The sequence below is a fragment of the Neopelma chrysocephalum genome, unplaced genomic scaffold, assembly GCF_003984885.1.
Source record: "Neopelma chrysocephalum unplaced genomic scaffold, ASM398488v2 Primary Assembly neopelma1_73, whole genome shotgun sequence".
NCBI lineage: Eukaryota > Metazoa > Chordata > Aves > Passeriformes > Pipridae > Neopelma > Neopelma chrysocephalum.
Window position 1 is genome coordinate 1245047 of NW_020897733.1, and position 26156 is coordinate 1271202.

Genomic DNA, 26156 nt, shown 5'->3' on the forward strand with positions numbered 1-26156 from the left:
TGGTGAAAAACATACCAGACATCAGGAGAAAGAGCCTTAACTGGAGCTGGAGAAGTGGTGTCTGGAGCTGGATCGTGTTTAGGTTGTTGTTGAAGATTATTTTACGGCTCTAGTGTTCAAACCATTTTTTCCTGTTTTAATAATAAATCTGCAAACACAAACTTTTACCTGTAGTTTAATGTTTATATAGTGATGGATAGCACCTAGAGGCCCCAACCAACATTTGAGCCCCCTCAATGTCTCTGCCCCAAGGAGCTTACAGTCTAAGCATCAAGAAGCAGGAGAGAATAATAACCATGTTTTCTTTTATAGATCAGTAACTCCGATCCAACACAGGTCAAGTGATTTACCTGCTCTAAGGCACAGATGGTGTGGTGGGAATTAACCCAACATCTCTTGAATCTCTGCTGCAGGTCTCAGGTTAAAAGATGTTCCTTCCTCTCTAGACCACTTTTCTCTTTGTAAAATACAGCCCCTTTGGAATTCTGAGCCTGAAGCTGATTAAGGTTTAGTACTGTTCTCCAAGTCTGGGCCAGAGCTGCAGGGACAGAACAGAGAATGGAGCTGTCAGAAGTGCAGCTGCTTTACACACTTCACTTTTCTGTGGTCATCTCATAGCTTTGGGCCCTGAAGCTGCCACATGACCAGCAGGTCTGGGAGCTCTCTACCTCAGTCTGGAATGGGATCTCCTGCCTTGGTTTTACATGCTGTGAGAGAAGCCCAAATCTTATAAAGAAGCACCAGTTATTCAATGCTATAACAAACATGTTCTGCCCTTGCCCTGGTCCCCACATCTGACCTCTTCTTGTTGCTGAGCACAAGATGGGGTGTTGATAGGGAAGGCTGAGCGAGCTCTTCCTTTGGGAGCTCCTTGACTTTAGCATCCATTCTTCTGCTTTTCTGGGGCTAGAGAGTGGCTGCTATGTTCATTTTAGACTTCTGCGGAGCCAGCAGTAAGATAAGGGCTTGTGTTTACATGAAGAGACTGACTTACTATTTTATTTCAGCTTTGGTAACAAGTTCCTGACTTGGAGGTAGCAGCAGGTTCAGATTATTTCTATATGCATCAGCAAACCAAACTAAAATGAGCTGAAAGATGCACGTTGCTGAATTGCCCACTCTCTACCAACGTATATAACTGCAACTAATTGAAAAAAGACAAAGCCATTAATATTTTGCACTTTAAACTAAAGAACTTCAGTTTCATACTTGGTTGAAAGCTTTTGAAATCAGCACCAATCTCATTGTATCACTGCCACCTGCTCAGTCACCAGTCCTATGTCTTTTGTCAAATGTGCATAAAACAGGGAGATGTCGGATGCTCCATGTTTACAAGGATAACAAGGATAACTGGAAGGTAAGAACGAACAGCCATTAGCAGATAAATTACTGAACAGTAGTCAATAAACAAATACACATCACCTGTATAGAGCAGTACGTTAATTCACAAGTTAGGCTGTATTGGTAGTGGAGGTGGCAATAAACAACGGAAATATTAAAGTATCATCACTTGACAAATAGTCCTGCATTGTCAGGGAGCTGTTTATACATGAGGGTAAATGAAACGGCACTGACCATAGAAGCTGAACAGTCATGCATACAAAAGTGATCACTTTTCAGCTATTGCACAAGGAGTGACACTCTTAAGACATACACAGTAGGTTTCTTACAAACTGACATCAGAAAGACTGCATGCACCATCTTTCAAGGCCTTATGTGAACTATACATACACAAGAGTTGCTGTATACTGTAAATACACTGTGGATGTGTATAAATTCACATAAGATTAAAAGATTAATCTGTAAATAGGAAAGTTTCCACCATCTTCTGCTTTATTTTATTCAGAAGGTGTCTTAGCATGTACACTATTTAAGATAAAATGTAGGACACCACTTCAGAGTTGAGGTTTCACATGAGCATCATAAATGCTTCGGTAACTGGATATTCCCAAGGGACAGGTTTGGTTAAACCAAACTACTAAAATGTGAATGTGACTTCTGAAAAGAAGGATATAGAATATGGCTAATAATTTCACATATTTTCACAAGATTAAAAAAAACCCTTTTCAAGTGGATTGGGATTTCTAAGCACAAATAAAACCACTGATAGCGTGGTGTACAACATTTAAAACCCTGATCAAAATTACTTCAGAATAATTGTGCATTCCCCAAATATATTAGGTTGGCAACAGAGGAAGGAAATGAAAAATTAAATGCATAAGTTGGTCTAAGAGGGGTAAATTCTCTCTGTACCACAAGTTTCATAATAAAATACTGTTGTATCTTTTAATTTTAGACATGAGAATTTTTATATCAGTCTGGTTTGTTTTCTAAATGACTGAAAATTTCAACTAAAAAGGTGTTTACACAATATACACATTTCATTACTTACAAAGAGAAATAAGCTTAAAATTTCATATTAAAAACCTGGGATACAGTAGGGTTAGTAGCACCATGAAAAATGTTTTTCAAAACTGCAGTCTTGTTATTTTAAACATACTCAGTGCGTTGTGTCTTTCTCTGTTCTCTTGGTTGATCAAAAAGGTGCCATTTTGGTACAGGGAGAGAAATGAAAAATTTCATCTTCTGATCCTTTATGAACCTCAAATGTTCTTTTCTGTTTCCAAGAGGTCAATTCTTTCATCTTAGTCCTGCTGTCAAATATGTACTGAACAACCCTTAGTTTGGCACGTGAGTGAGGTACACTTGAATTTGCACGGTTAAAACAGTTTGGATTAGTTTTTTTCTTTTCTTTCTGCACAGTAGCACCATTGTTGCAGCTGGAAGACAGTGCATCTTAGGAATTTTTAACTGTTTTATAAAACGTTCTCCAAGACGTTACGTCTTCTTCATACAAACTTGACAACGACTAATCCGCGTCCTCAGATCTCCAGCTTTCAGTGTCTCTGACTGAGGTTTGCTGGTTGACAGACACAAAGGAAAGCCTGGGTTAGCTTTTTTTTTTTTGTTTATAGAACTGTCCCTTTTAACTTCTACTTAATTCACATTTTAATACACCACTTAAGTACATGAGTGGGGGATGAATCCTGGATTTGAGAGTTTTCCTTAAGAGTGATCTTTTTGTCTGTCCCCAGCACCAGGTGACAGATGCTCAGTCATGTCCAGTGTCAGTGTCCCCAAGGTATGGTAACCACCTGTTTCAGGCTGGCAGGTGATGGAACACAAACACAAACTGAAGGGGAGGTGAATTTTGGTACATTTGAGATACATTTCTGAGGTCTTTGTTTCTGTCCTTTGGGTTTCTTAGTTGAAGGATACTTCTATAACAAGTACTGCTACAGTAAGAGCTGTATTTAAGTGATGGCTTTATCAAATTATTTATTTTTATTCTGAAAGGGTAAGGAGATGGGAGATTATTGTAATTAATTTGTGTAAAGCCTAGCCATGATGTGTGTACACAGAATAAGTCCAATTCTTAAAAGTTTCTTTAAAAAATATAATAAAGAAGGAAGTTGCTTTTATGGGATAGAGAAAATACTAGAAACAGAAAACTCAAAGATGCATGGTAGTTCCTAGTAGGAAGTTTTTATTAGAGAATTACCACTAATCAACTAACCAGAAATATGAAGAGTGATGATTAATCATGTCAAGTATCCTGACTGTAGGGGTTACACAAAAATAGCTTAGGGGCCACCACTGCTCTGTAACACAGTGCCAGCCCTCTGTGACAAAGCTACACTTTTCAAGTAGGAGGCAGTGGGAATATTATGAGGCTTTTATCAGCACACAAACAGGGCAGAGTTATTTATTCTATGAAAGGAGATGATTTTTCAAAGAAAAAGTTTTGCTACTCCAGTTGAAAGGGAAAGAGTTCGAGGAGCTGAGAGACTCCAGCTGAAATACTGACTGCAGAGAAGCTGAGAACAGAATGGCCACTGGCTTCCTTGCAGCCAAAATGTCATCCTGTTTCCTTCTGCAAAGTGTGGGGGAAAATGCTGGCCATGGAGGGTAGGAAACCTCCTTCACACAAGACTTTTAAAAACAGTTTAAACATCTGCCTTAAAAGGCTTAGGTAGAGTTGATCTTGCCCTTCATACCTGTCCCTTGTTTGTCTGTACTTTTCAAATATGAGTTTATTGAAGGGTCTGCTAAGGAAAAACCCAACAAATTGTTCTTTTAGGCTCCAAATATAGTAAATACAGTAGGACTACTTTCAAAGAAAGTACTGCAACAAAATGTGAATAAGGATTGACACAGAAAAAAACTGACTCCTTTTAAAACAGCATGTGCCCTAGCAAGTTTTTACATATTAAAGGCTTACCAAGGAAACACTTGAAAAACTGGTTGTGAGGGGGAAAACAAGCTAAATTATTTCCCTATACCCCTGTAAACAAATTTCTTTGATCTCTGGAATAAATTCAGTTTCCAAAGTGCTCATTCTGGAATAAAGCAATAGACAAGAAACAGGTTTTCTTACCTGAACATTTCTGACACCTCTACAGTTGCCAGCCAGAAACTGTATGAATTGGCATAGTAATTACAGGTGCCCCGACCGTGGCACTCGATGAACGGGGCTGAGCGGAATTCCTCCAAACAGGATCCAGGCGATGCCAAGGCCTGTCCAGAGCCCTCTGCTCCAGCACTAGTGTGCTGGTGGAGGAAAGAAAGACACAAACAAGAATCTTAGGTGCTAAAAAATTCAATAGCACAGCATTCAGCTACTAAAAGAGTCGCTGTCCATTCTTGGCAGAGATAATGCGGTGTCAGACACCTCCGTAAATGCCAGTTACACTGGGATCTGTGTGGTGGAGAATCCCTGTCAGTCTTGGCTACCTTGGTTAGTGATGGAAGGTAAAGGCTTTCAAATGACAACCCCTGCAGTTCTGAACAACATCCCAAAGCAGTCAGCGGAGGACATAGGTGGGCAGTAGCTGCCTCTAGAGTAGGAGGCAGTTCTTACCATCATGAAAGAGTAGCCGATCCAAAGGGAGTCCCAGCCTGGAGGACATGAAGGAATCTGAATGGTCTGACTGTGGACAGCTATCACCATAGCAGGAGCTTCACACACAACACATCTGGACACAGGGGAAGTACCAGAGAAACAAATGACATTAAAATATTACAGGAATATGTTTTATTAAGAATTCTTACATAGAGAAAGGGAAGAAAACTAGCCTGTGAGAAGCCCTCCTATTAATCTAGACTTCTACTTCTCACATATTTTGTAATTGCAAGAAGACAGTATTTTGGAGTGTGAGATCTGTCTGTATTTTCACTACATGGGGTAAAATACTGAAGCAATTCCTGAAACGAAAGCTGGAAGCTCAAAGTCCCCAAGTGAACACCTTACTCCTAGAGCCAATGTCTCCCATGTTCTCTCTCCTGTCCATGGCGATCTTGCTCTGGTGACTAGAGATCCCCTGGCTGAGGGGAGCTCTTGCAGCCTTTCAGCCTCTCATTACCACTGCTGCATGGAGACAGACCCTTTAAGATAATGGATACTTTTAAAACAAGCTATTTTCCTTGTTTTTCCCAGAGCAAAACATGGCAGATTCATCTCCTAGGACCCAACCTGCATGTTGGAAACACATGGAGAAGACATACTATTTATTCAGATATTAAAAGAGACCCGACAGCCTGCTTTGTCTCACCGGCTGATGAAGGGCTGGATGCTTTGCCCAGTCAGTGGCTCCATGCTCATGGGCATTGGCTCTGGAGTCGACAGCCAGTAGGAATAGTCATTCCTTGATGCAAAGTTACAAACATTGTTGATGTTGCAGAACATGAAGGGCATGGTGCTGAACCGTCTGAGACAGCTCCCAGCAGTACCTACAGAATAAGATACATAAAATGTGACAGCGAAGTTTTCACTTCGTTGCTTTTTATAGCAATTCTTTGAGAGCAGTAATTGTGTATTCTTCCTCTCCTCCTGTGAGTGCACAGCATGTGCTATCAGCTTGTCACATGTGGGAAAAACTTAACGTCTGTGTTCTGGTTTACATTCTTTCATCCTGAATTATGTGCAGCCTCTGGAGATAGCAGATCTTAGTATGCAATCCGCATCCTCATCCAAGAAATCTCTAAGACTGTCGTATCTTCAGAGAACCAGAGCATTCAAAGAAACAGCTACAACCTCTTTCCTCTTAAAGACAGAGTATACAAAATATCTCACCCAAATCCTGGCCATGTGCTCTTTCATTTCCTTGCACATACAGAAGAGAGAAGCCATCATATATTCTTGATGTTCCCTGTGGACAAAGTGGTGTATCCCTGGTCTGGCTGTGCCGAGTTATAAGGAATCCGTGAGCAACAGAAGCTGTTCCAGGAGGACCGGGTGGGCCTTGTAAGCCATCAGGACCAGGAGGTCCCTGTACTCCTCGTGAACCTGTTCACGTGAGAGGAACACAACACACAGTATTTATTAACACCATGTCTTGCTCTTTTAGGACCAACGTAGCTGTGAAAGGCAGCACAGTCCTGCGACTGAGGTGCTGGTGAACTCGGGCACCTAGTATCTGCTCACACCACCCCCCTGACATCTTCTCTGTGTTGTAGGGGTATTGTGCAGTTAAATACATTCAGGGCTGTGAGGCACTGCAGAGGACATGACAGCCAGTAGAATGAGTTCAAATTAGCTTCCCAATTGCAAAATATATCTGTGTGTGCAGCTTAATAAGACAATGTTGTAACATCTTGCTCAAGATAACAAAATAAATGGCAGAGGCAGAAACAGGAGCAAGTCTCACTTTGGGAGCATACTGTGGTAACACTTGAGCCAAAGGCCATCAAAATGAATAGGAAAGCTGCAGCCAGTTTTGGAGTAGGTTACAAAAAGTGGAAATAAGCTAGAACAGCCTTGAATGTGAGCAAAAGTGAGTCAAATGGTTGAGAAATGTATCAGAAAAGGATGTTCTAGAACAGCAATACCAGGAATTATAACTACATATATTTAGATTATGTTATTCTACAGTCATTATTTACATTTTTTCCCTAAAATAAAGCTAACAGATTTCATAGAGCTGCTCAGAGAAAAAGGAAAAACAGGTATTACGGATTTTTGTATTCTTTTAACTATTAAAATTCTAAACTTTTTCTCACAATTTTTAATATAGAGCTACTTAATATCTATCATCATCTTTAGAAAATTGTCCCAGTGCCTATTCTGATTTCTCAAATCCTAGTTCAGGGGTTCTAAGTGATAGCTGCATGGTAGCCTGATCTCTGCCTTGGGTGAAATACTTTCCTTTATGAATCTGTTTTTCCCCATTCATGATTTGCATGCAAAATAAAAATGATTTAACTAATCTCTCTCTTCTGTTTCTTACAATCTTCATTATCTCCTCTACATCATCTGTGCTGCAAAGAAGATGCCAGTCAGCCTGAGATAAAGCACTCGACAATATTATTCAGCAATGACCAGGCAATGTGTTGGTTCTGAGAATATTCCAAACCAAAGTATGTTCAGCTGCTTTTAATATTGTTGCATTAAGAAAATATTAAATGGTGATTTTATCATTATTCCCATCAGGCAAAGATCTTCCCAGTATTAGCTTGCACTCAGAAATGGGAGTATCTCTAAACACCATACCTGGTTGGCCTGGAAGACCCCTCTCTCCTTTACGTCCTGCTGGACCATCAAAACCAGGTAGTCCATCTCTCCCTGGGTCACCAGGAAGACCAATTGGACCTAGAATAGACAAAAACATAACTGAAATAAAACCTCTTGAAATCTCACTACAGAATCTTTAAATTGCCTCGGACTTATCTTTTGTTTCTTCATGATATATAAGAACAGCCCATTGAACCAGAAATATATGGTGGAATCCTGCATTTATCAATTAACCCTGCATTTATCTGTTATCTATTAACCCTGCATTTATCTATTGCTTCTTGCTGAGCTCAGTCACTCATCTCTGCAGCCTCTGGATGTGACTGGCATTGCATCCTGCACTCAGCCCTACCTCTGTCATTTCCTCTGCAGCCGCTCAGGATCATACCTGGCAATCCCTGTGGCCCTGGCAATCCAGCTTCCCCTTTGAGCCCAGGCTGTCCTGGAGGACCTGGGGGACCAGGATCACCTTTGACAACAATGCTTCGTCCAATGGTACCTGGTAAACCTGGTGGACCTGAGAGAGAGCAGATTAGTATTAGATAAACCAAGGTGGAAGAGAGCATTAGAAACAGTCTGTTTATTGCAAGATCAGAGGCCAAGAGCTCCATCAATGGAAAGAATAAGTGTATATATAGGACAAAAAAGTGCTCTTGGTGAACCCCTCAAAGGACCACTCTTGCAGGAGTTAATCCATGTAGACTGGATACAGAGAATAAAATATTTTAGGATTACTTGTAGAGGCTAAAAAGTAGAGCCTGGAGCTGTGTTGAAGCTGTTGCTCACTTAACTACTTTCATTGCTGGGTGAGACCAACTCAGTCCTCCCTGCAACAAATTCTGCTGGCAGGGAGCAAAAGTGACAGTGCCACTACCCAGGACTCCTACCTGGTGGGCCTGGCAGTCCCTGGCTGCCTGTGAGGCCAGCGGGTCCTGCAGGTCCAGTGGGACCCTTCATACCTGAAACATCAAATGCACACAGTCACACAGTGAAAGAACATGCTGTTTTACAAACTCTGCTGCAGGAACGGCCAAAACAGGCTGTTACTGTGTCTGGAGGTTTTCACTTGAAACGCAATTTAAATGCCTGGGAATCCCCAGTTAAATACCTGGGAATCCTGGAACGCCTGGAACCCCGGGGTCCCCCTTCATTCCATTCAGACCCGGACGGCCAGGATCCCCCTGGAAAGAGCAGCCTCACGTTATTCACTCCTCTCCTCTCAGTTTCAGAAACAGAATGAAAGGTGCCTGTGCACAAACAAGCCAACTGGGGGCTGTGAAGGGCCGAGGCACATGGGAATGTGAGGCTGCATCAACAGCTCCAGCTCCCACAGGAATACAGCAGGGACATCCTGCCCAGATACTGGGGGATAATTAAGGAAAAGACTCTTTTCCTTGCTACGAGACAGGGTGTTAGCTACCACATTTTGGCTTTTATCTTATTATGGTAAACTGCATATTCCACCCAAATACATTCCATTTTTATTGCATTTAAAAATTAACCAGGGGAAAACTCCATTTCTTGTCCTACCTGGCGTCCAGGTGGTCCTTGATCTCCCTTTGGACCAGTCAGGCCAGGTGGACCAGGTGGACCCGGGTTCCCTTTTTCCCCTTTAAGTCCTCCAGGGCCTGGTGGCCCTCGTGGACCTTCTGGGCCTGGTGCACCTTAACATTGCAGAACAAATATACACATGTCAGTACATATCAACCATTCTCCCCAGGTTTGTGCCTTCAGAATGAGAAAAAAAAAATTAAAAGATATTTTGGCTTGACTTCCCAGCTCTATTTCAATGCTAAATTTGGGGCAAACAAAAAGGAAAACAAATAGAGGGATTATTTGCACTACCCAAATCAGGAACCAAGGCTCCTTATCTAGCTGAGGGAGAGAGGCAGGTCTTCTCAGAAGGCAGTGCAGCTCACCTGCATTAGCAGCTTTCCAGTGACCAGAGCGGTGCCTTTACTAGGAGCCAAGAACCCCAAAATTAGATGGTACAAATATCCCCTCTGCTGACCTGCATTGCATTCACCATGTCTTAAGTGCTATTTAACAGCCTGGACTCCTTTTGAAAGTTAGTCTCAACAATGTAAAATGCTGCTGCTTTTTTGCTGTTAGAATATGACACACCTATTGAGAAGCCCTTATACACTGTCTCCTGACTGCTGGACAGCAGGAAGCTCATCATTCTGCCTTCCCTAAATAATAATCTGAGTTGCAGAAACTTCCTTATGTTGAATCTTCCTCCAACCGATTTGTCTTTCTTCAGTAGAATTACACTCTGTAAATCCAGTGGAGGAACTGAGCTGGTCTTTAAATATTTTCCCTTTTCTACAGCAGCATTAACCCAAAGCAAAGCAGTGGATTTACAAGAAAATTAGGTATCTGCAGAGCTGAATATATGCCACCACCTAAACAGAAGGTAACAGTAATTTGTGGCTAAACAAACTGTAAGCAAATGCAGCAACAGCTAACAACATTTTACAAGTTAGATCTCATAACTGGATTAACAAAAGGATCTCTTTGCAGGCCAGTGCTATGACATTCCCCCCTGCAGTACAACAATCCAATAACATTTAGGAGTGTGCTGGATTTTCAGTTCTTCTGCAACCTTGAATAATTTAGCATCTCCTTTGACATCCTCATAGTCTATATTCAATGAATTAATTTGATGACATGTATTTCTGCATGCAAATTTGAGTACAGAATTCCTTCCCTTTTTAAATCAACAGCAATTTTGTACCAGATTTCACACGTATCCTGTAGCAGTTTCAGCTACAGAAAGCATCCCATCATGCAAGGATTTTTTGTGTTCATTTTGTTCTTTTATACTGGTCTAGTACTGTACACATGCAAAATAATACCAGGTTACCATCTGAGGCATGCTAATCAAACACATATGGTCTGCAGGGTAACCATAGTCCTTAAAGAGACAATCACAGAATTACAGGAAAACATCTGTTTCTCTTACATCAAGTGCAAGGCAGTAAAACAAATTGACCGAGTTAAGAGTCTAACCTGGAGGACCTGGAAGGATCAGAGTTCACCAAAGCCCAATGATCGATGTTAGAAGGGTCAGACATCACACAGTACAAAACAAGATTACTAGTTAGAAATAGTACAGATGACAGCATATACACTACACAACAACCCATTTCACCAACATATTTTGCATTTACAATATAATCCACAGGCATGCATAAAACCACACATGAATACGACAGGAATTCTCAGATACAAGTTATTCTGGTGACTAGGCTCTACTAACTTGACACTTCATTTAACAGCAAACTCAGAGCTTTACTAACAAATGTGTTATTGCTCTAACATTACAGCTAAGGCCTATGGCTGGTTAGTCCTGGCTCACAAGAGGTTTGGACTATGTAACCATTTCACTGACAATATTCAGCCTCTCAGGGCCTGGAACTTGGCAAACAGGCGGGTGAATTGTGAATGACAACTTAGTCTTGAGCAAAATTCTGCTTTGGGTTAGGGGGAAGTCTGACTTAACAGAAGGACTTATCGCCATAAATCGGGTATGAACCTTATCTAACTGTGAATACAATTCTAGGACTGAAAGGTAGGCTTACACCCACTTGGAAATGGAAGGCAGGATTGACATGGATCAAGAGGGCTGCAAATGCTATAAGCAAAAATACAGCAGAACTTGCAAATTTAGAATTCACTGTCTTTACTGTTGGCATTAGTCGTTCCTGATAAAATTATTCCAAGATGCTAATTTACCTGCTTAAGGATATTACGGAGAATGGCATGTGATAACATCCTTGGAAAAATGATTTAAATGTCCTCTTTCAAAAGGTAAGCTGGTTGTCCCTATTATGCTCCTAAGTTAATACATATTTTAGCTCCTGTGCCACTTGCATCTTTCATGTCAGTGAAATGATTTAAATATATCAACATACCACCATGCAATTTGCAGCTAAAAACTACAATAAATACACAACAGGTTTATCTCACAGCACTACTTCTTACATATTTGATAAATTATTTTAAATATTAACTGTAATACAGTTGTTAAAAATAATGACATGGACATTTCATTGTTACTGTTAAGTACTTATAAACTATATTTCACTGATAGGTAAGTTTTGCTATGATTTAGAAATCTGTTCATCACTGAATTCTGGCTGAGCACAAACACAGGGTGGAACAAAATGTGAGGCAATTGCTGAGCTCCTCCCAGCACCCCCGTGATGGCAGCGCTCCTTTAAAGTGTGGTTACTGCTTGGGTGACCACAGTTAAATTAAAAGGTAAAGCCACATTCATTTTTTTATATGGCTGCATAAAGCTGGGATTCAAACATCAGGGGCTGCCACATTTGCTACCTCACAGTGCTTAGGACAGCAGGCTAAAAACTAAAATGTATTCCTCTATGGAATTTTCCTGACATTTCTTTGCTTCCTGAAAGTCATCATAGCAAAACCTGAAGACATCATTATTATTATTAAGTAGATATACCAAGTCATTTTCAATCCAGACACAGACGTTAAAAATCCTCCCAAAGTGCCAGTTTGTGTTCCATGTTGATACTCCAAAGTTAAAATAAACTTCTGAAAACAACAATGTTCTCACCAATCCTGTCCCCCTGCCCTAGTGCCAGGGAGGGGAAGGCTGTGAGCTTTATTTTAATTAAATACTTGTGAAAGGAAGAACTTTCCTCATTTCCTCTAAATGTTCTGATGAAGCAAAACAATGGAAAAAAGGATTTCTCTTCACTGAAAAGTTACAGTGCTCTAAGTTGGGAATGTAAAGCATCATTCTTAGTCTATATAAATTTTCTACAGACACTGTTGGTGTAAAAGAAGCATCTAATTTATTTAAGTCACTTGAGAGTGTCCAAAATCAGGAGTAGCAGGTGTTACAAAAATGAATGGTGCCACTTGCCCAAGCTGCAATACACGATCACACAGCAAAGGCACAGGAGGACAGTGCAATATGCTTTCTAAAAAAGATGAAAACCACTATATATTATTTTCAACTGCACTGGGAATAAATTTGCTAAAACAAGTTTCACAGCTGGGGACTTCATAAAAGCCTTGCAAATCTGGACCCACGTGGTTTTCCACCACGGGCAGAGCAATTCTATGTCCTTCCAGTGTTGGTCCCACAACAACATGGAGGAGGTGGCTGAAAGCAAACTCTGAGGTTTTTTTTTCCACCACAAATTAAAAGGTACGCCTGAAAAATGACTCCGCATATCTACTTTTAGACAATACAAAAGTATATAAAGTTCATTTTCATGCAAAGTTATTATTTTGGAGTTACAGGGCTAACCTGAGGGACCTGGGAGTAGGGGGTCAGAATTCACCAAGGTCATCATTAGAACAAGGGGAAAAACATCAAAATTGTTAGAAATATCAACAAACTAACATATTCAACTAAACCTTTCTTTTTAGATTTAGCTCAATATTCCTTTACATACAGTGTGCAAAACACCAAACTATTATTATTCATAGCAATGAAAATAGACATGTGGAGTAACAGCAATATTTTGTTGCCCTGGAAATTGGCTTAATTTTATAATCAATTAATAAATCCGTCCCCAAACCATCTATCAATGTTTATTTTAGGGACAACTCAACTGAAGTCAGAGAGCTACATCATGTTTGACTTCATCACTGTTACTAATCTTAGAATATACACAGAAGTCAACAACAAACAGTGTACGCAAACAGCTTCTGGTTTTATTTCTGTCCCTGGAAGGGGTAATTTGACAGCCACACAGCTGCTTTTATGACTAACTGCCTTATGTTGAAATGTTACAAAATCAGCGTTCCAACAATAGACTGTGTTATCATCAGAAACAAAAGGCTGGAGTGCTGATTGTACCAGAACTGCAATAATAGTTTGGTTTATCCACATTAGTTCACACATAACTGAGCAAAACAAATGCTTCACTTTATACATTGCATGCAACAAAAATGGAAAGAAGAGGAAGAGAGAGAGAACATGGCTGAGCAGAACCTCACTGATTGTTCCCCCCCTGTGCCAATGCTCATAAATCTGCACAAAACAAGCCCCATCATTTCTCCACCTCCCCAACTGATTGGAGTCAGTAAGAACCTGATTTATACAGGGAAATGTGAACAGGATGAGAAGCTCCATAAAACCCCAATGCTGCAGCAGAGCAGAGAATCTCAGTTGGCACTTTTATTATACAGCAGAGACTGCTTAGCTGATTTACTTTCAATTTTTTTTTTAGAGTTTGGAGATATCCTCTACAAAGAATCTTTTAAAAAGGAAAGCCCATATTGTTACAGACCAATCAGGTTCCTGGGCCAAAATTTTAATTGCTGCACTACTTTATATACGGAAAAATTACAGAAAGTCAAAAGCAAATTTGGAAGACCAACTTGCTGCAGGGATGCTCCACTGCCTGGTTAGAGCCCCTGGGGTACAGCAAGGAGTAGGTTCCTCCAGCAGAAAGGGGGGGGCATGCACGCCTCATTCCACTGACCAAACAGGAAAACAGCAAGACATTGTAACTGGCTGTGCATTATTAACCCATGGGGCTGTTTCACACTAGTCACACCCAAAGCATGTTTAGGATACAACACAATTCAAGTATTTTTACTAGGACTGAAAGAAAACCTCATTATACTGGCAAACAGCAACCCAGTTTTTAAGGTGTTATAAATTAAAAACAAATGTTGTTTATAATGACTCATTTTTTGAATGCACAGTTAGGGTAGATGAAGATGAGTTCATAGCCCACTGCACAAGAAAAAGCTCATACTGCCATTGAGAATAATAACATATGACAATTCCAGTTCTCGGGAAAATATTTTGATAAAATTCCGTTCTAAAAAACATTTTTCAGTGGGACAGCCTCCTCTTGTACCAGAAGCAAGCATGAGGAAAAAGCAATTCTTAAAATCATTCCAAGTGTGTACTGCAAAACTAAACTCTCCCTTGATACCCAAAGATGAACAATATATGTGTGTAGCAGCTATTTTACCAATATACTAACTCAAAACTAACTCTCCTCAGGAAAAATCTTTAAATAAAAGAATAGTTTGAGGGCAGTAAAGGGCAATAAATAAAAATATTACTTCACCATTAATATGCAAAGAAAAAAACCTGTCATCAACCAATGGCTTGGTTTGAAAGCAGTGTCCTATAGGGAGAATATCAAGCCTGTTAAGTGAGATGAGTCTCATTGGTAGCAAAGTACTTCTGGATTCAAGATACAGCAATAAGCTTGAGCTAGTGCTGTGACAGGTTCAATAAAGTTCAATATTTTCAAGAGCAGTATCTAAATTCAAATAAACATTCTGTAACACACATTAAAAAAAATCAAACTCTAATACAGGCAAGGTAGTTGCTCAGCCATGTTAACTCAGTATAGAGTTTTCTCATTCCCAGAATTAGTTGGTGCAGGAACAAAATGCAAACATGGAATGTGAAGATGAACACGGCACGACGGAGTCCACGGGAGCCACAGGACACAATGGAGCAATGACTGGTGTTACATGACACGGAGATGAGGAGCACTATCCCACCGGACCATGCTGGGATGCTAGTGGGAATTTGATTGCCATGACTCTTACAATGATGGGGTTTGTTACTTTTGGGTTTTGTGCACGATGACATTTGCTGATCATGTGACAAGTACTGCAAAGGTATCAGACGTTCAGAGGTCGGTGCCGTGCTTGCGAGGTGATTACTGGGACAGCATGCGGAGAACCTCCCGTTCAGCAACGCCTTCGATTTTTGCTGCCAGGTATCAGAAACTCAGAGAAACTGGGGCTGGTTCATTTTTAGATACTGTTACTTTTGGCAACAAAATGCTCTGGTTGCCCACAGACCTATGCCATGAGGCTTGAACTTATCCATCCAAATAAACTGAGAGAGTTTGAAGGCTGATGACCTACCAGCAAAATATCAAAGTGTCCAAGATGTTTGCAGGTATGGATCATGCTCTTACCTGGCCTTCCTGGAACACCTGGTGGGCCAGGGCTACCTTTAGGACCTTCCAGAGGTGGCCCTGGTAATCCTGGTGGACCTGGTGGACCCTGTAGACCAGGGAATCCCTGGAAACCTGGTTCTCCCTTCAGACCTGGAAGTCCAGGGGGCCCTGGTGGGCCAGGTAACCCCAGTTCTCCCTTTTGCCCTGTAAAACCAGACAGCCATGTTACATTGTTACATTCTGTTACAAAAGGCCAAGAGTCAATTTGCAGAGCCATTTCTCTCTCTTGCAGAAGGTCCAAGTCTGGCCACAGCTCCCCTGTCAGTCAGACAGGGTAAAATTGTCTAACATTCAGGAAAGAGTTAAGGCTAATAATTCTTGCAGGAGAAAGCAGTATGCCTTCTGACATGTTAAAAAGTCTTACTAAGTGTCACTTTACTAGTCAGTGATGCTGTAAGTCAGAAACATCCTCTCAGATTGTAAGTCTACAAGCAAAACTCTCTGTGAAGAAATCTGTCTATATTAAGACTTCATAATTTTTTTTAGATATTGCTGAAAGTTAAGACATACTTGCAAAACTTTCAAATAAGCTGGAGGAATTTAGGAGCTTTAATGCTACTGGAAAGGAAACAATATAGCAAGCAGCTATACTTTTAAAGCAACTTCATTTCTCATCTGTTGTATGAATGCTTTATTTACTGAGACAAATCAGCAAAGTTCCACACAATGCACTAGGCTGTAGTCCTGTGTGCATTTATTCTGGCTGCATAATTGCTAATTTACAAAATTCAGTGGTCAGTAATAAATGTCTTTATTACTGTGGTTAATTTAAAACAGTCTGCTGAGAAAAAAAATTGTTATTTTAGTTGTTGCCATGACATTCATTTGTTGCAGAACATACAACACACCCTTCTTTTTTTTTTTGGTGTATAAATGTATTTTACATTCAACCTTTTTAACAAGGAGCCACAGGGAAACTTTACCTGACAATCCTGGGAGTCCTGGAGGTCCTGGGCGCCCAAAACCTGGTAAACCTGAAAAGAAATACATTCAGTTAATAATGAACATCTAGCTTTCAGGTCTCCAGGAATGGGAATATGAGGCTTAGAATGATGAAAATGCAGTTCATCTAAATCTGCAATTCCTTGAGATTCCTGGGATTCTCATGCACTCATCAGTCTTCACCAAAGTCAGAGGTTTTGCTGTTGAATGCATCTGTAACTTTCACAAGCATTTCCATCCATTCCCAATCCATGCTCTTTCAGATTTTGGGAGATGCTATGTTTGCACTTTTGTTTGAGGTTCTATTTTTAGGGCAGACATTACACTGTTTATGCACCCTGTAACTGAGCTGAAGCAATACAGTTAACATGGAATACAGGAACAGGGGCTGGTGTTGAAATCAGGTAATAAAATCTAAGAGCTGATTGAATTCTTGTCCTGTGCTTCACTGGCACCTCTGTGAGCCACCCAGCAGCTGGGAACCACAGGAGCAGCTCTGGAGGCGTAAGGGCAGTTACAGGGAAGAAAGGACAGAGTAAGCAGAAACATCCCAAAGCAGAGTCAGGAGGAGAAAACAAACAGGAAGGACACCTCACCTGGTTCACCCTTCTGACCCGCTGGTCCCGGGATCCCGTCTCGGCCGGGCTGTCCCTTCTCCCCTGAGGGGCCAGGAGGGCCAGGACGACCAATGTCACCTAAGAGGGGAACAGAACACATTAGCACAGCCATGCCTAACCTACAACAAAAAACAGCAGCATCCCCCCTCCCCACCATCTGAATCTAAAGGTGTGGCAGTGCAGTACAAGATTCACAGGGGTGTAATCTTAAAATTAAAACCTTTCTCTTCTGGCAGTTCAGAAGAGGCTTTTAGGCATGTGACCTTTCAAGCAGTCACTGTTTGCTAAAAATAATATAATGCTTCCCTTTAGAATAAATTAAGTCTTTGCTCCTATATAAACAGGTTAGACCACTGGAGTACTTAACATAAATAAAGTTGGTAAATACTGAAACAGTTAATTTGTTGTTTCAATAGTCAATAATGAATTGACTATGACAGTAGACACAAGTCCTCAAAAGAAAGTTAAAACTTCTTTCTTTTCTGTTTAATTTCAGTGAATTATGTGTCTGCAATGACAGCACCCATGTACATACAGATGCATTTTCAAGATGTTAAAAAGTAGATGTTAAGAAGAAAGGAAGTGGTTTCACGTGATATATTTTTCACAGGAGCTGCTGATCTCTGCTGCACTGTTCATGCTCACCTACTGGCCCAGGTGGTCCAGGCAGGCCAGGATTACCTGGAGGCCCCTCAATACCTTTTGGTCCTGGAATTCCTGGTGTTCCTGTGAAATACAGGCATTTCAATAAAACTAAGCACAAAACTAATTTTTCAGCAGATCTTGAAATGCCTCAATCTGAGATGCCCAGAGTAACAAATGAGCTGATTTTACCAAGAGATTGTAATTGTGCTCATTTTGCAGATTTACAGCTGACCAAGGATGTGAATTGTAAAGCAAAGAGTGTACAGAAACAAAACACACTAGCACAGCTGTCCTTACTGCAACTCTCAAAACTGTCTTCCTAATTGTTGAGTGCCCATGGCCAAGGACACAGCAAGTCTGGCAGTCTGCTAGAAAATTAGTATTTTAGAGACAGGTGTTTCTGCTTGACAACAAATTGGAAGCATTATGAACTGTGATTGGATAGTTCTTCCCCAATCCTCTTTTCCTTTCCTGAAAAAGGATCTTAATAAAAATGGTCTTAAGAGTTTAGACTGCATTCTCACCCCTACAGCATGAGCTGAGTGGGAGGTAGGAAAACCAACGATCTGTTCAGTGTCTGCTCTGAGCAGCACCTGAGCCTGACCGAGGCAGTGTCTCAATACACTGTTCTGGCTGTTCAGACTCTCAGGCACAACATGAAGCAGAGGATAAAACCTGTCAGGTTCATGGTCATGGTTTTGTTCTCTTCTGAGCTTCCTGCTGCCATGACCACAGTTATAAATTCCCTAATTTCCTACATCAAAGGAGCTCAAGCATAATTGTAGAACAACCTTTAGTACTGCAAATGCAGCACAGGTAAAAACTTTGTTTCTTTAAATTGTGAATGAATAACTGAGATATATCTGTGAACAATCTCTATTAATATTTTTAGAGGAGAGTGCAAAACCTAACAATTATGTTTCAGAGATTTCTCTTTACAACATACTTTTAGACAGTAAATGGTATGAAAAACAAGCTCTGTTTTCCTGATGGCACTTCTCTATTGATTCATGAAGGAAAAATATGGACACGAGTATTTGTGGGTCAGAGGATGTGAGAGTCTGATTGCTGTGGAGAGGGGGGAGCATTAGCTAACACAACTGCTATATCCCCTCAGAGCAGATGAATAATTTCAGAAGGTACTCTTAAGTGATGCATTCCCACAGTTACTGTTGCCAATTCCAACAGCACAAAGCTTAGAAGCAGCAGACTGCCAGAAACTCTGAAAGAAGCTGGAGCCCTCCCCCAGTTACCCACTGTGTTTAGCTGTGTGTACCAATATAAGCAAGAGGGAAAATGAAAAAAATCTGTTGAGAATTACCTGGGAATCCAGGAAGGCCTGGTTCTCCTTTTGCACCTGGACTGCCTGGAAATCCAGGCAAACCAGGATTTCCAGCTATACCTTTACTGCCTGGACTACCTGGGTATCCAGGCAAGCCAAGGTCACCCTAGAAAACACGAAGCAGAAATAAGAACCCAGTCTTTATAAGATGGGTGAGCCTTTCCTGTATGTTCCCTGTCTTACCATCACATAAATGTCATCATTATACTGGGTACACTTCTCCTTATATCCAGGTAATGTCAAACATCTCAACAGAAAATTCATTGGAAGTAGCAAGAGTAAAGACTTCAACAGTTTTCCCCTATCATTTTCTACAGAGTATCATAGTTTTTCCTCAGAACTGGCCTACATTGAGGAAAAAAGTGTCTTCCTTTTTTCCAGAAGAAACAAGAGATTTTTACCCCATGATAATGCAGAATAAAAAAAAGAAATCTGTGGAGCTTCAATCATGCAATGTTTTTGCTAAATTAATTGTGCTCAACATCAGTTGTAAGGCATCACTGAAGACTGCAAGATATTCTGAAGATCTTTTTGTCCCTTTTTTGTGGCTGGCAGAAAGGATGACATATGTAAATGTTAATGCAAATATTTTATATAGACTTAAAAATTTTAAGCAGTAGCAATCATGCTATATTATTAGTAATCTATTCTTAAATGCAAGTTGTCTTAATTTTTTAATAATTAACTACATAATTAGACACGGGAACAATGTGATATTAATTGTATAAATCCCTAGCAACTATGCAAGTGTCACAGGGAAGACTAGGCCACTAACTGAACCCAACTTGAAAAGTCTGATAAACTATCTTCTCCTTTAACATGATTAAATTATATATGAATATTTTCACCTTTAAAATTAGAAATTTTTTCTCCCACCTGAAAAGAACAAACCACAGTCAACCCTGCTTGTTATTAATATACTTATATACATATTTACAATTATACATAATAGATATTAAGCAATAGTTGGGGAAAAAAAAATCAACAGAGAATCTAATTTCCTCATGGACTTTTCAATCGAAAAATTTTGTAAAGGTACCTTTGGTCCAGGGGGACCAGGAATACCAATGGTTGAAAGACCAGGGTCACCTTTCTCCCCTTTCAATCCAGGAAATCCTGCAGGCCCAGGCTGCCCTGGACGTCCTGCTATTCCTTGGCTGCCTTTAATCCCTGGGGGGCCTGTCCAAGAGATAAAGTACAAGTTTTATAAAAAGAAATAAAACTTCTGCAGTAATTTACAGAAATCACTCAAAGTACAGCAACTGAACTAGAAAGGACTAACAATTTCACTGGCTGGCTTTGAATACCTAATGTGTTTTTATTTTTAAAAACAAACTAAACCAATTATTTAAAAATCTCAATTATGTACTTAGGGCTTTATGTATTCCTCAACTTTATTGCTCTTTATTATTACATAGTACATACAAGCAGATCCATCTTTGTACTATATAAAAGGAAAACACTGTCCCAAATTAAGTAAAATACAAGCACAGAAACTAACCTGGAAGGCCCATCTCTCCCATAGCACCTTTTAATCCTGGAGGTCCTGTTGGTCCTGGCTGCCCAGGAAGCCCCATGTCTCCCTTGATGCCTAGGAGAGGTGTGATTTAGTTAATTAATGGCAATAATTAAAAGTTTCAGATATTCACGCATTCTCATATGAATCTGCTTGTCATCTAATTACAAAGCCAATGGATTTGAAGTTGCTTTAGGCCTCATACTGCTCCTACAAGCTTTTTCACACTCATTTGTAGTAAAATATTAAAGACCTTCAGTTTGTGCCAAGCCAAGATTCGATCAGTGCAACTGCTTATTTGTTTTGAAGATTAGTCTAATGAAATGGGTCAAATCTCACTCCATGATTTAGCCACCATCTGAAACTATTTGGTACTGATGTGACTCGGTCTCTCCTGAGTTGTTCTGCAGAATGAACACATTATCTCTTTCTTACCTGCAACAGGTATTGAGCAGCTTCTATTACAGAATTAAATGCAACCTACAATGCCCAAACTAGTTTGAGTCCTGGATGGTTAAAAATATTCCCCAAGCCCAACAAGATATTTAGAGCAAGACCTACATTAGACAATGCAAGCAAGGACTCAAGATCTTGGAGAAATTGTTACAGCTGTAGGGAGAAACAGTGCAAAATAGAATTTGTTTTCCTGATCCTTGCAATTCTTTAAAGCAAAAATGTGACACCCAGAAACAGCTTCTGCAATACATTCATTTGGCCATTTGCAAAGTATAATCATTAACAATATAAGAAATAAACATTTGAAACAACAGGTCCTGTTGGCAGATCCTGCAGTCATGTTGGTTGCTCAAGCAGCAAGCACTTTTCCAGTCATCCTAAAAGCTACCCTAATCCTCAACAGGATCAGCTTAAAGCAGCTTTTGGGTCTGTTTGAAGGAAAGAGCTCCAAGCACGCTGTTTGGATAATGACTTTGAATGTCCCAAAACTGTGCTGCAGTTTTAAGTGCAAATTTTTAAGCTTTGCTTAGATACACCTGGATTAACATCCCAATTCCATGTTATGAAACCTCATGCAAATTCTCACTCAAAGCTGTCCCTCTGAGGCCTTGTTTACTGACCTGGCAATCCTGGCACACCTGGTGGGCCACTAAGTCCTGGTGGGCCTGGGTCACCTGGGAGTCCTTGATAACCTTTCTGTCCTGATAAACCAGGAATACCTCAAAGGAAAAAGATACAGTTTATTGTTATTACTATTACTACTACTGTATGTTTTCTTTCCCCTTAAAAGATCAGATGTAGCTATAGGTGAATAAAAATCCAAATAGGGATTTTTTCTCAGTAAATATAATTCCTCCTAGTTTAGCAAAGAGCAGTATCACAGAACACAAAATATTGGTTCTGGAAAGTTTAAAATTACTACAGAACAGGAACAATATAAGAAAGGAGAGGGAAAAGTAACTTTCTGACTACTGCAAATACACTTTATTCAGAGTCTTTCAGATGAGCAGACTCCACGCTAACCTTTCTGTATTCACCCTGATTATTTATATATAAGTTTAATTACATTGTTACACCAGAATTATTTTGGGACTAATACATTATAAAAAGCAATGCAGATGTTTTAGCAGATTTTTCCAAATGCCATGTGGTTGCTATCCCATACAATGTCTTTGTGTTGCCCTGCCTTAAACCTGCCTTCTACAGCTCTTACTTAACAGAGGGAAAAGAAAGAAAAAGGAAAGTAGTGTCTTAGGATCCTACCTAGGCTTCACAGAAATTAATACAATAGATAAATTAGCACAATAATGGCTGGGACAACATTAGGGAAAGGCATTCTGGTTCCCTGTAGGGTAGAATATTTTTACTCTTCTCAAGACTCAATTAGAGTTCAAAGGAGACATCAGAACCCCATCAGAAGTGGGGGAGGAGTCAGAAGCCACCAAAAGTGAGAGAGAAAACAGACTTGAGTGGACTGGGAAAAACTTCCAGGCTGCCAACTTCCCAAGTAGAAACACACACACAGATGACACATAGCTCAGAGGTGGGTAAACTTAGAGACACCCAAAGGGAGAATCTGGAGGTGGTGCTTGAGCAGGTGACCTGTGTGATTTCATCCTACAAGGCAAAGGCCCAAAGGCCTTTGAGGCAGCAGGAATGCAGCCAGTGCAGCAGCCATGACAACTATCTCTCATCATGCTTAGGAATAACACCTAGAAGACTGAATTGTAATCCTGCTGCAAGCACCTCAGTGCTATTACAATATCGCCATGTGCCAAATAATAGTATCATTGCAAACTAACCATACAGAGGAACTTGGCCATAGAACCCCTTTAAAAAAAGCCTAAAATACAAGACCCATAAGCCACAATCATATTCTCAGTTTATTTTTTTCTGTAAGAAAGAATGAACTGTAATGGATTCAGTCACAGCTCACTATTATCTGTAGAGGACAAACCACCTTCCCAGACCACATGCAAAGTTCTTTACCTGGGACGCCTGGCTCTCCTTTTTCTCCTTTTGCTCCCAGCTGTTTTGGATCAACTTTTCCGGGTGGACCTGGCAGACCTGCTTCACCTTTGATGCCTTTCTGTCCTACCGGTCCAGGAGGCCCCGGCGGACCAGGCAACCCACTGTTACCTACAGTAGGAACAGATAACAAAAGGGAAAAGAATATAATCCTTAAGGTAGGCTAATACATTTGTAATGCTTTTTCTTACACAGGGAGTCCATGATTTATTCATGAAGTTGGAATTCACTAAATGATCAGTCAGTTTATGCAAGGTTGCTCACAGCACCTTTAGCCCTGGAACAAAGCCGAGGGATGGAGTGCACGGGGGTGTCTGTGAGCTCTGGGCAGCCCAGCACAGAGGAACCAGCTGTGTCTGTATGAGCCATGTTTAGAGCTCCCAGAGCCCCACCACACTGGGCCACCAGCAACAGCTACAGCAGCTTTGGATTCACAGCCTCCCTGTTCTGGGGAGATAATTGGGGTTTTCTTCTACCAAACTCTTCTTCTCCAACGAGGGGGTTAGGGTAATGCAGATAGAAGAGTTTCTCTGTGATACCTATAGAGCTGATTTTGGATAACTCCATAACGCAAAGCTACTGATTTTCTTCTTTCTGTTGCTTTAAGCAGACTTCACAACATACTTCAGAAGTATTGCTTTACTTCAATGCCATCCATCCGAAGGAAAAGTTTTCAAAATAGCTAATAATTCATGACATCAATTAAATAGTGTGACTGAATGCTATGGCTCAAAACTGCAAAGCAATTCTGAACATCAGCACTGTCAAAAGAAAATAACTTAAGCACGTCCCAATAATGAAGATCTAGATGTTAGTGTTACAAATCCTCCTTCCACAGAGGACGTGGAAAACAGCATTCTGCATTCTCTTCTGGGGTGTATAAAACAAACATTACCTTTCAAACCAGGCAGGCCATTTCTTCCAGGAGTTCCTGGAGGCCCTGGAGGACCAGGAGCTCCCATGACGCCCATCTCACCCTTGGCACCTAAAGGCATTGAATCACCATTGTCATTCGGAACAAAACCTCAAGACCTACCAGTACCTTAAATTTTACTTTCCCTGCCCCTCTACGGTATTTATGAACCAGCACATGCATATAAAGCTTGTGTTAAGGGAATTACAAGCACTCAGTTCTTGTATAGATCTAAATCAGATACAATGACACTTGAAAATTGTGACAAATTTTCTACAGTTAAGCCCTGGGAAGAAAATTTGCAATGCTCTGTTATGGCAGAAAGCATATTTATACCTTCAAGAAGTTTAGTTCCCTGGTTTGAAACACAAATACTTGTTTGAAGCAAACTTGGATTTAGTGAAAGCCAAGAAGACAATTAAGTATACACTACTTTTAGAATGTTTTGTATTGTCCCCTCTATCAAAAAGAGGGACTCTCACTTTTGAGATTTCTGTTTCAAAGGACAAAACAGACTAGCTTAACTGAGTAGTCTAACATGTAGAATAAGGAGAGTAACATTTAAGACCATGTAGCATTTGTAATTATTTTCTTTAAACAAATTTTATTTCTAAATTGTAGCAGTGACTAGAAAAAATCACAAAATAAATTAGAAAAGTATCATAACAAAGATGATCAAAGTCACATTTGAAAGTTATGAAACAGAATAATGTGTACATTACTTGAATCAAGTTTCATGGAAAAGTGGAAAGGCAACAACGATTTTAATGTAACAAATTTTGTTACAATTTTTTTTAAAAGGATGAGATGTAACAGTTACATGTATCCAACTTTAAATAGGTAGGATAAACATCACAGTTCAATAAGCTGTCATGGCCAAGCATAAAGAACATCCATCTGTAACTACAGTTTGGTCTTTGTCCACAAGTAAATATATGAACTTACCTGGAAATCCAGGTATTCCATCCCTGCCAGGTGGCCCAGGTGAACCCTGAGGCCCTGGTAGACCAGGGGGTCCTGGATATCCGGGGGTTCCTCGGTCACCTGGAGGACCAGGAACGTCGAAGCCTGGAGGACCTGGATCCCCTTTCTCCCCTGGGATGCCTTGCAACCCTAGAGAATGTTGTTAAGACACAATCCTTTAGAAAAGTAGGGCAAGGCTGAGATCTGTGGGTGCACTGCTGTAGGAATAGCTAAGTTTTATTTGCTGTCCATTCCTAGCAGTGATGAAAACCCTGCAATTCTTCTAAAGCAATTTATTTTTTAATGGCTTCCAAGCGTTAAAAGGCCATATTCTCCTGAAGATAAGCATTACTAAAATTTTACCAAGGTGTAGCAAATGCAATTAAAAAAAATAGTCTCTAAAGAAAAACAACTGTCTTCAACAACCCTTTAAGTCTGACTTACAAAGCAAAAAGCCAAAATTGATTAGACTGGTTTGTGTTTTATAACTAAGTATTGAGATTCTTATATTTCTGTTAATGATTCCGTTTTACTACATTCAAACATAACATTGGCTGAATATTTTTGAAGGATAGCAAAATTTTGCATGGCCTTACATTTCCCTGAATGAAAAATATGAATTGTCAAAATATGCTTAAGATTGTTTAATGCTAATGACACTGAGCTTGAGGCACTGCCAGGGCAAGCAGAGAGCTCGTTTCCCTCCAGTGCACAGTAGCACTGGATGCTCACTCTGGAGATGTAGCTGACAAAAAGAGATTATTCATAAATCTGAAGTTAAGAAAAGGCTTTGGTAAAGAAACCACAGTACCTGGAGGACCTGAGGTTCAAAAGCCAACGAGTTAGAGCTCATCAGGAAGTTGAGACAGGTAGCAGTAAGGAGTTGTAATAGTCGTTAAGTTAGGAAACAAAATAAAGCACATACACATTAGAACAAGGAAAAAAATCTACCTAAGGTTACAGAAAGCAGATCTAAGTACAAAGAATTCAACAGTAATGCAGTTAAGAGAAACCACACTGCAAGGACACTCCAAGTTTTTTCAAAGTCTTTTTCAAAGTGCAGCCACCACTGTATGCAGAAACAACAGTGAGATATTTTCAAATATTGATGGTACATTTTAAAAATAAAATTGTTTTTCCCTCTCTTCTTGTCTAGTATTCTCTCCAAAAGTAGAGAAT

General features: G+C 40.2%; 1 protein-coding gene across 6 annotated transcripts in view; it reads right to left on the bottom strand.

Moving 5' to 3' along the window:
• Positions 1-1439: 1439 nt before the first annotated feature.
• The window catches only part of COL4A5 (collagen type IV alpha 5 chain), a 77832-nt gene continuing 53115 nt past the window's right edge, over positions 1440-26156 (bottom strand). For 2 of the 6 annotated variants that reach the window (XM_027687046.1, XM_027687047.1), the window contains 21 exons: positions 24960-25127; positions 23997-24086; positions 23063-23212; positions 21694-21792; positions 20603-20692; positions 20141-20280; positions 19081-19207; positions 17760-17840; positions 17094-17192; positions 16479-16529; positions 15514-15699; positions 9101-9234; positions 8679-8751; positions 8458-8529; positions 7959-8087; positions 7550-7648; positions 6134-6346; positions 5613-5790; positions 4922-5036; positions 4439-4611; positions 1440-2920 (listed from right to left, as the gene is read on the bottom strand). In XM_027687046.1, the coding sequence (XP_027542847.1) occupies positions 2839-2920; positions 4439-4611; positions 4922-5036; positions 5613-5790; positions 6134-6346; positions 7550-7648; positions 7959-8087; positions 8458-8529; positions 8679-8751; positions 9101-9234; positions 15514-15699; positions 16479-16529; positions 17094-17192; positions 17760-17840; positions 19081-19207; positions 20141-20280; positions 20603-20692; positions 21694-21792; positions 23063-23212; positions 23997-24086; positions 24960-25127 (2549 nt within the window). In that variant the 3' untranslated portion in view covers positions 1440-2838. Of the gene's footprint in view, positions 2921-4438; positions 4612-4921; positions 5037-5612; positions 5791-6133; positions 6347-7549; positions 7649-7958; positions 8088-8457; positions 8530-8678; positions 8752-9100; positions 9235-10582; positions 10592-12860; positions 12870-15513; positions 15700-16478; positions 16530-17093; positions 17193-17759; positions 17841-19080; positions 19208-20140; positions 20281-20602; positions 20693-21693; positions 21793-23062; positions 23213-23996; positions 24087-24959; positions 25128-25788; positions 25798-26156 lie in introns of all 6 variants that reach the window. The other 4 variants (XM_027687043.1, XM_027687044.1, XM_027687045.1 and 1 more) reach the window with 4 other exon arrangements.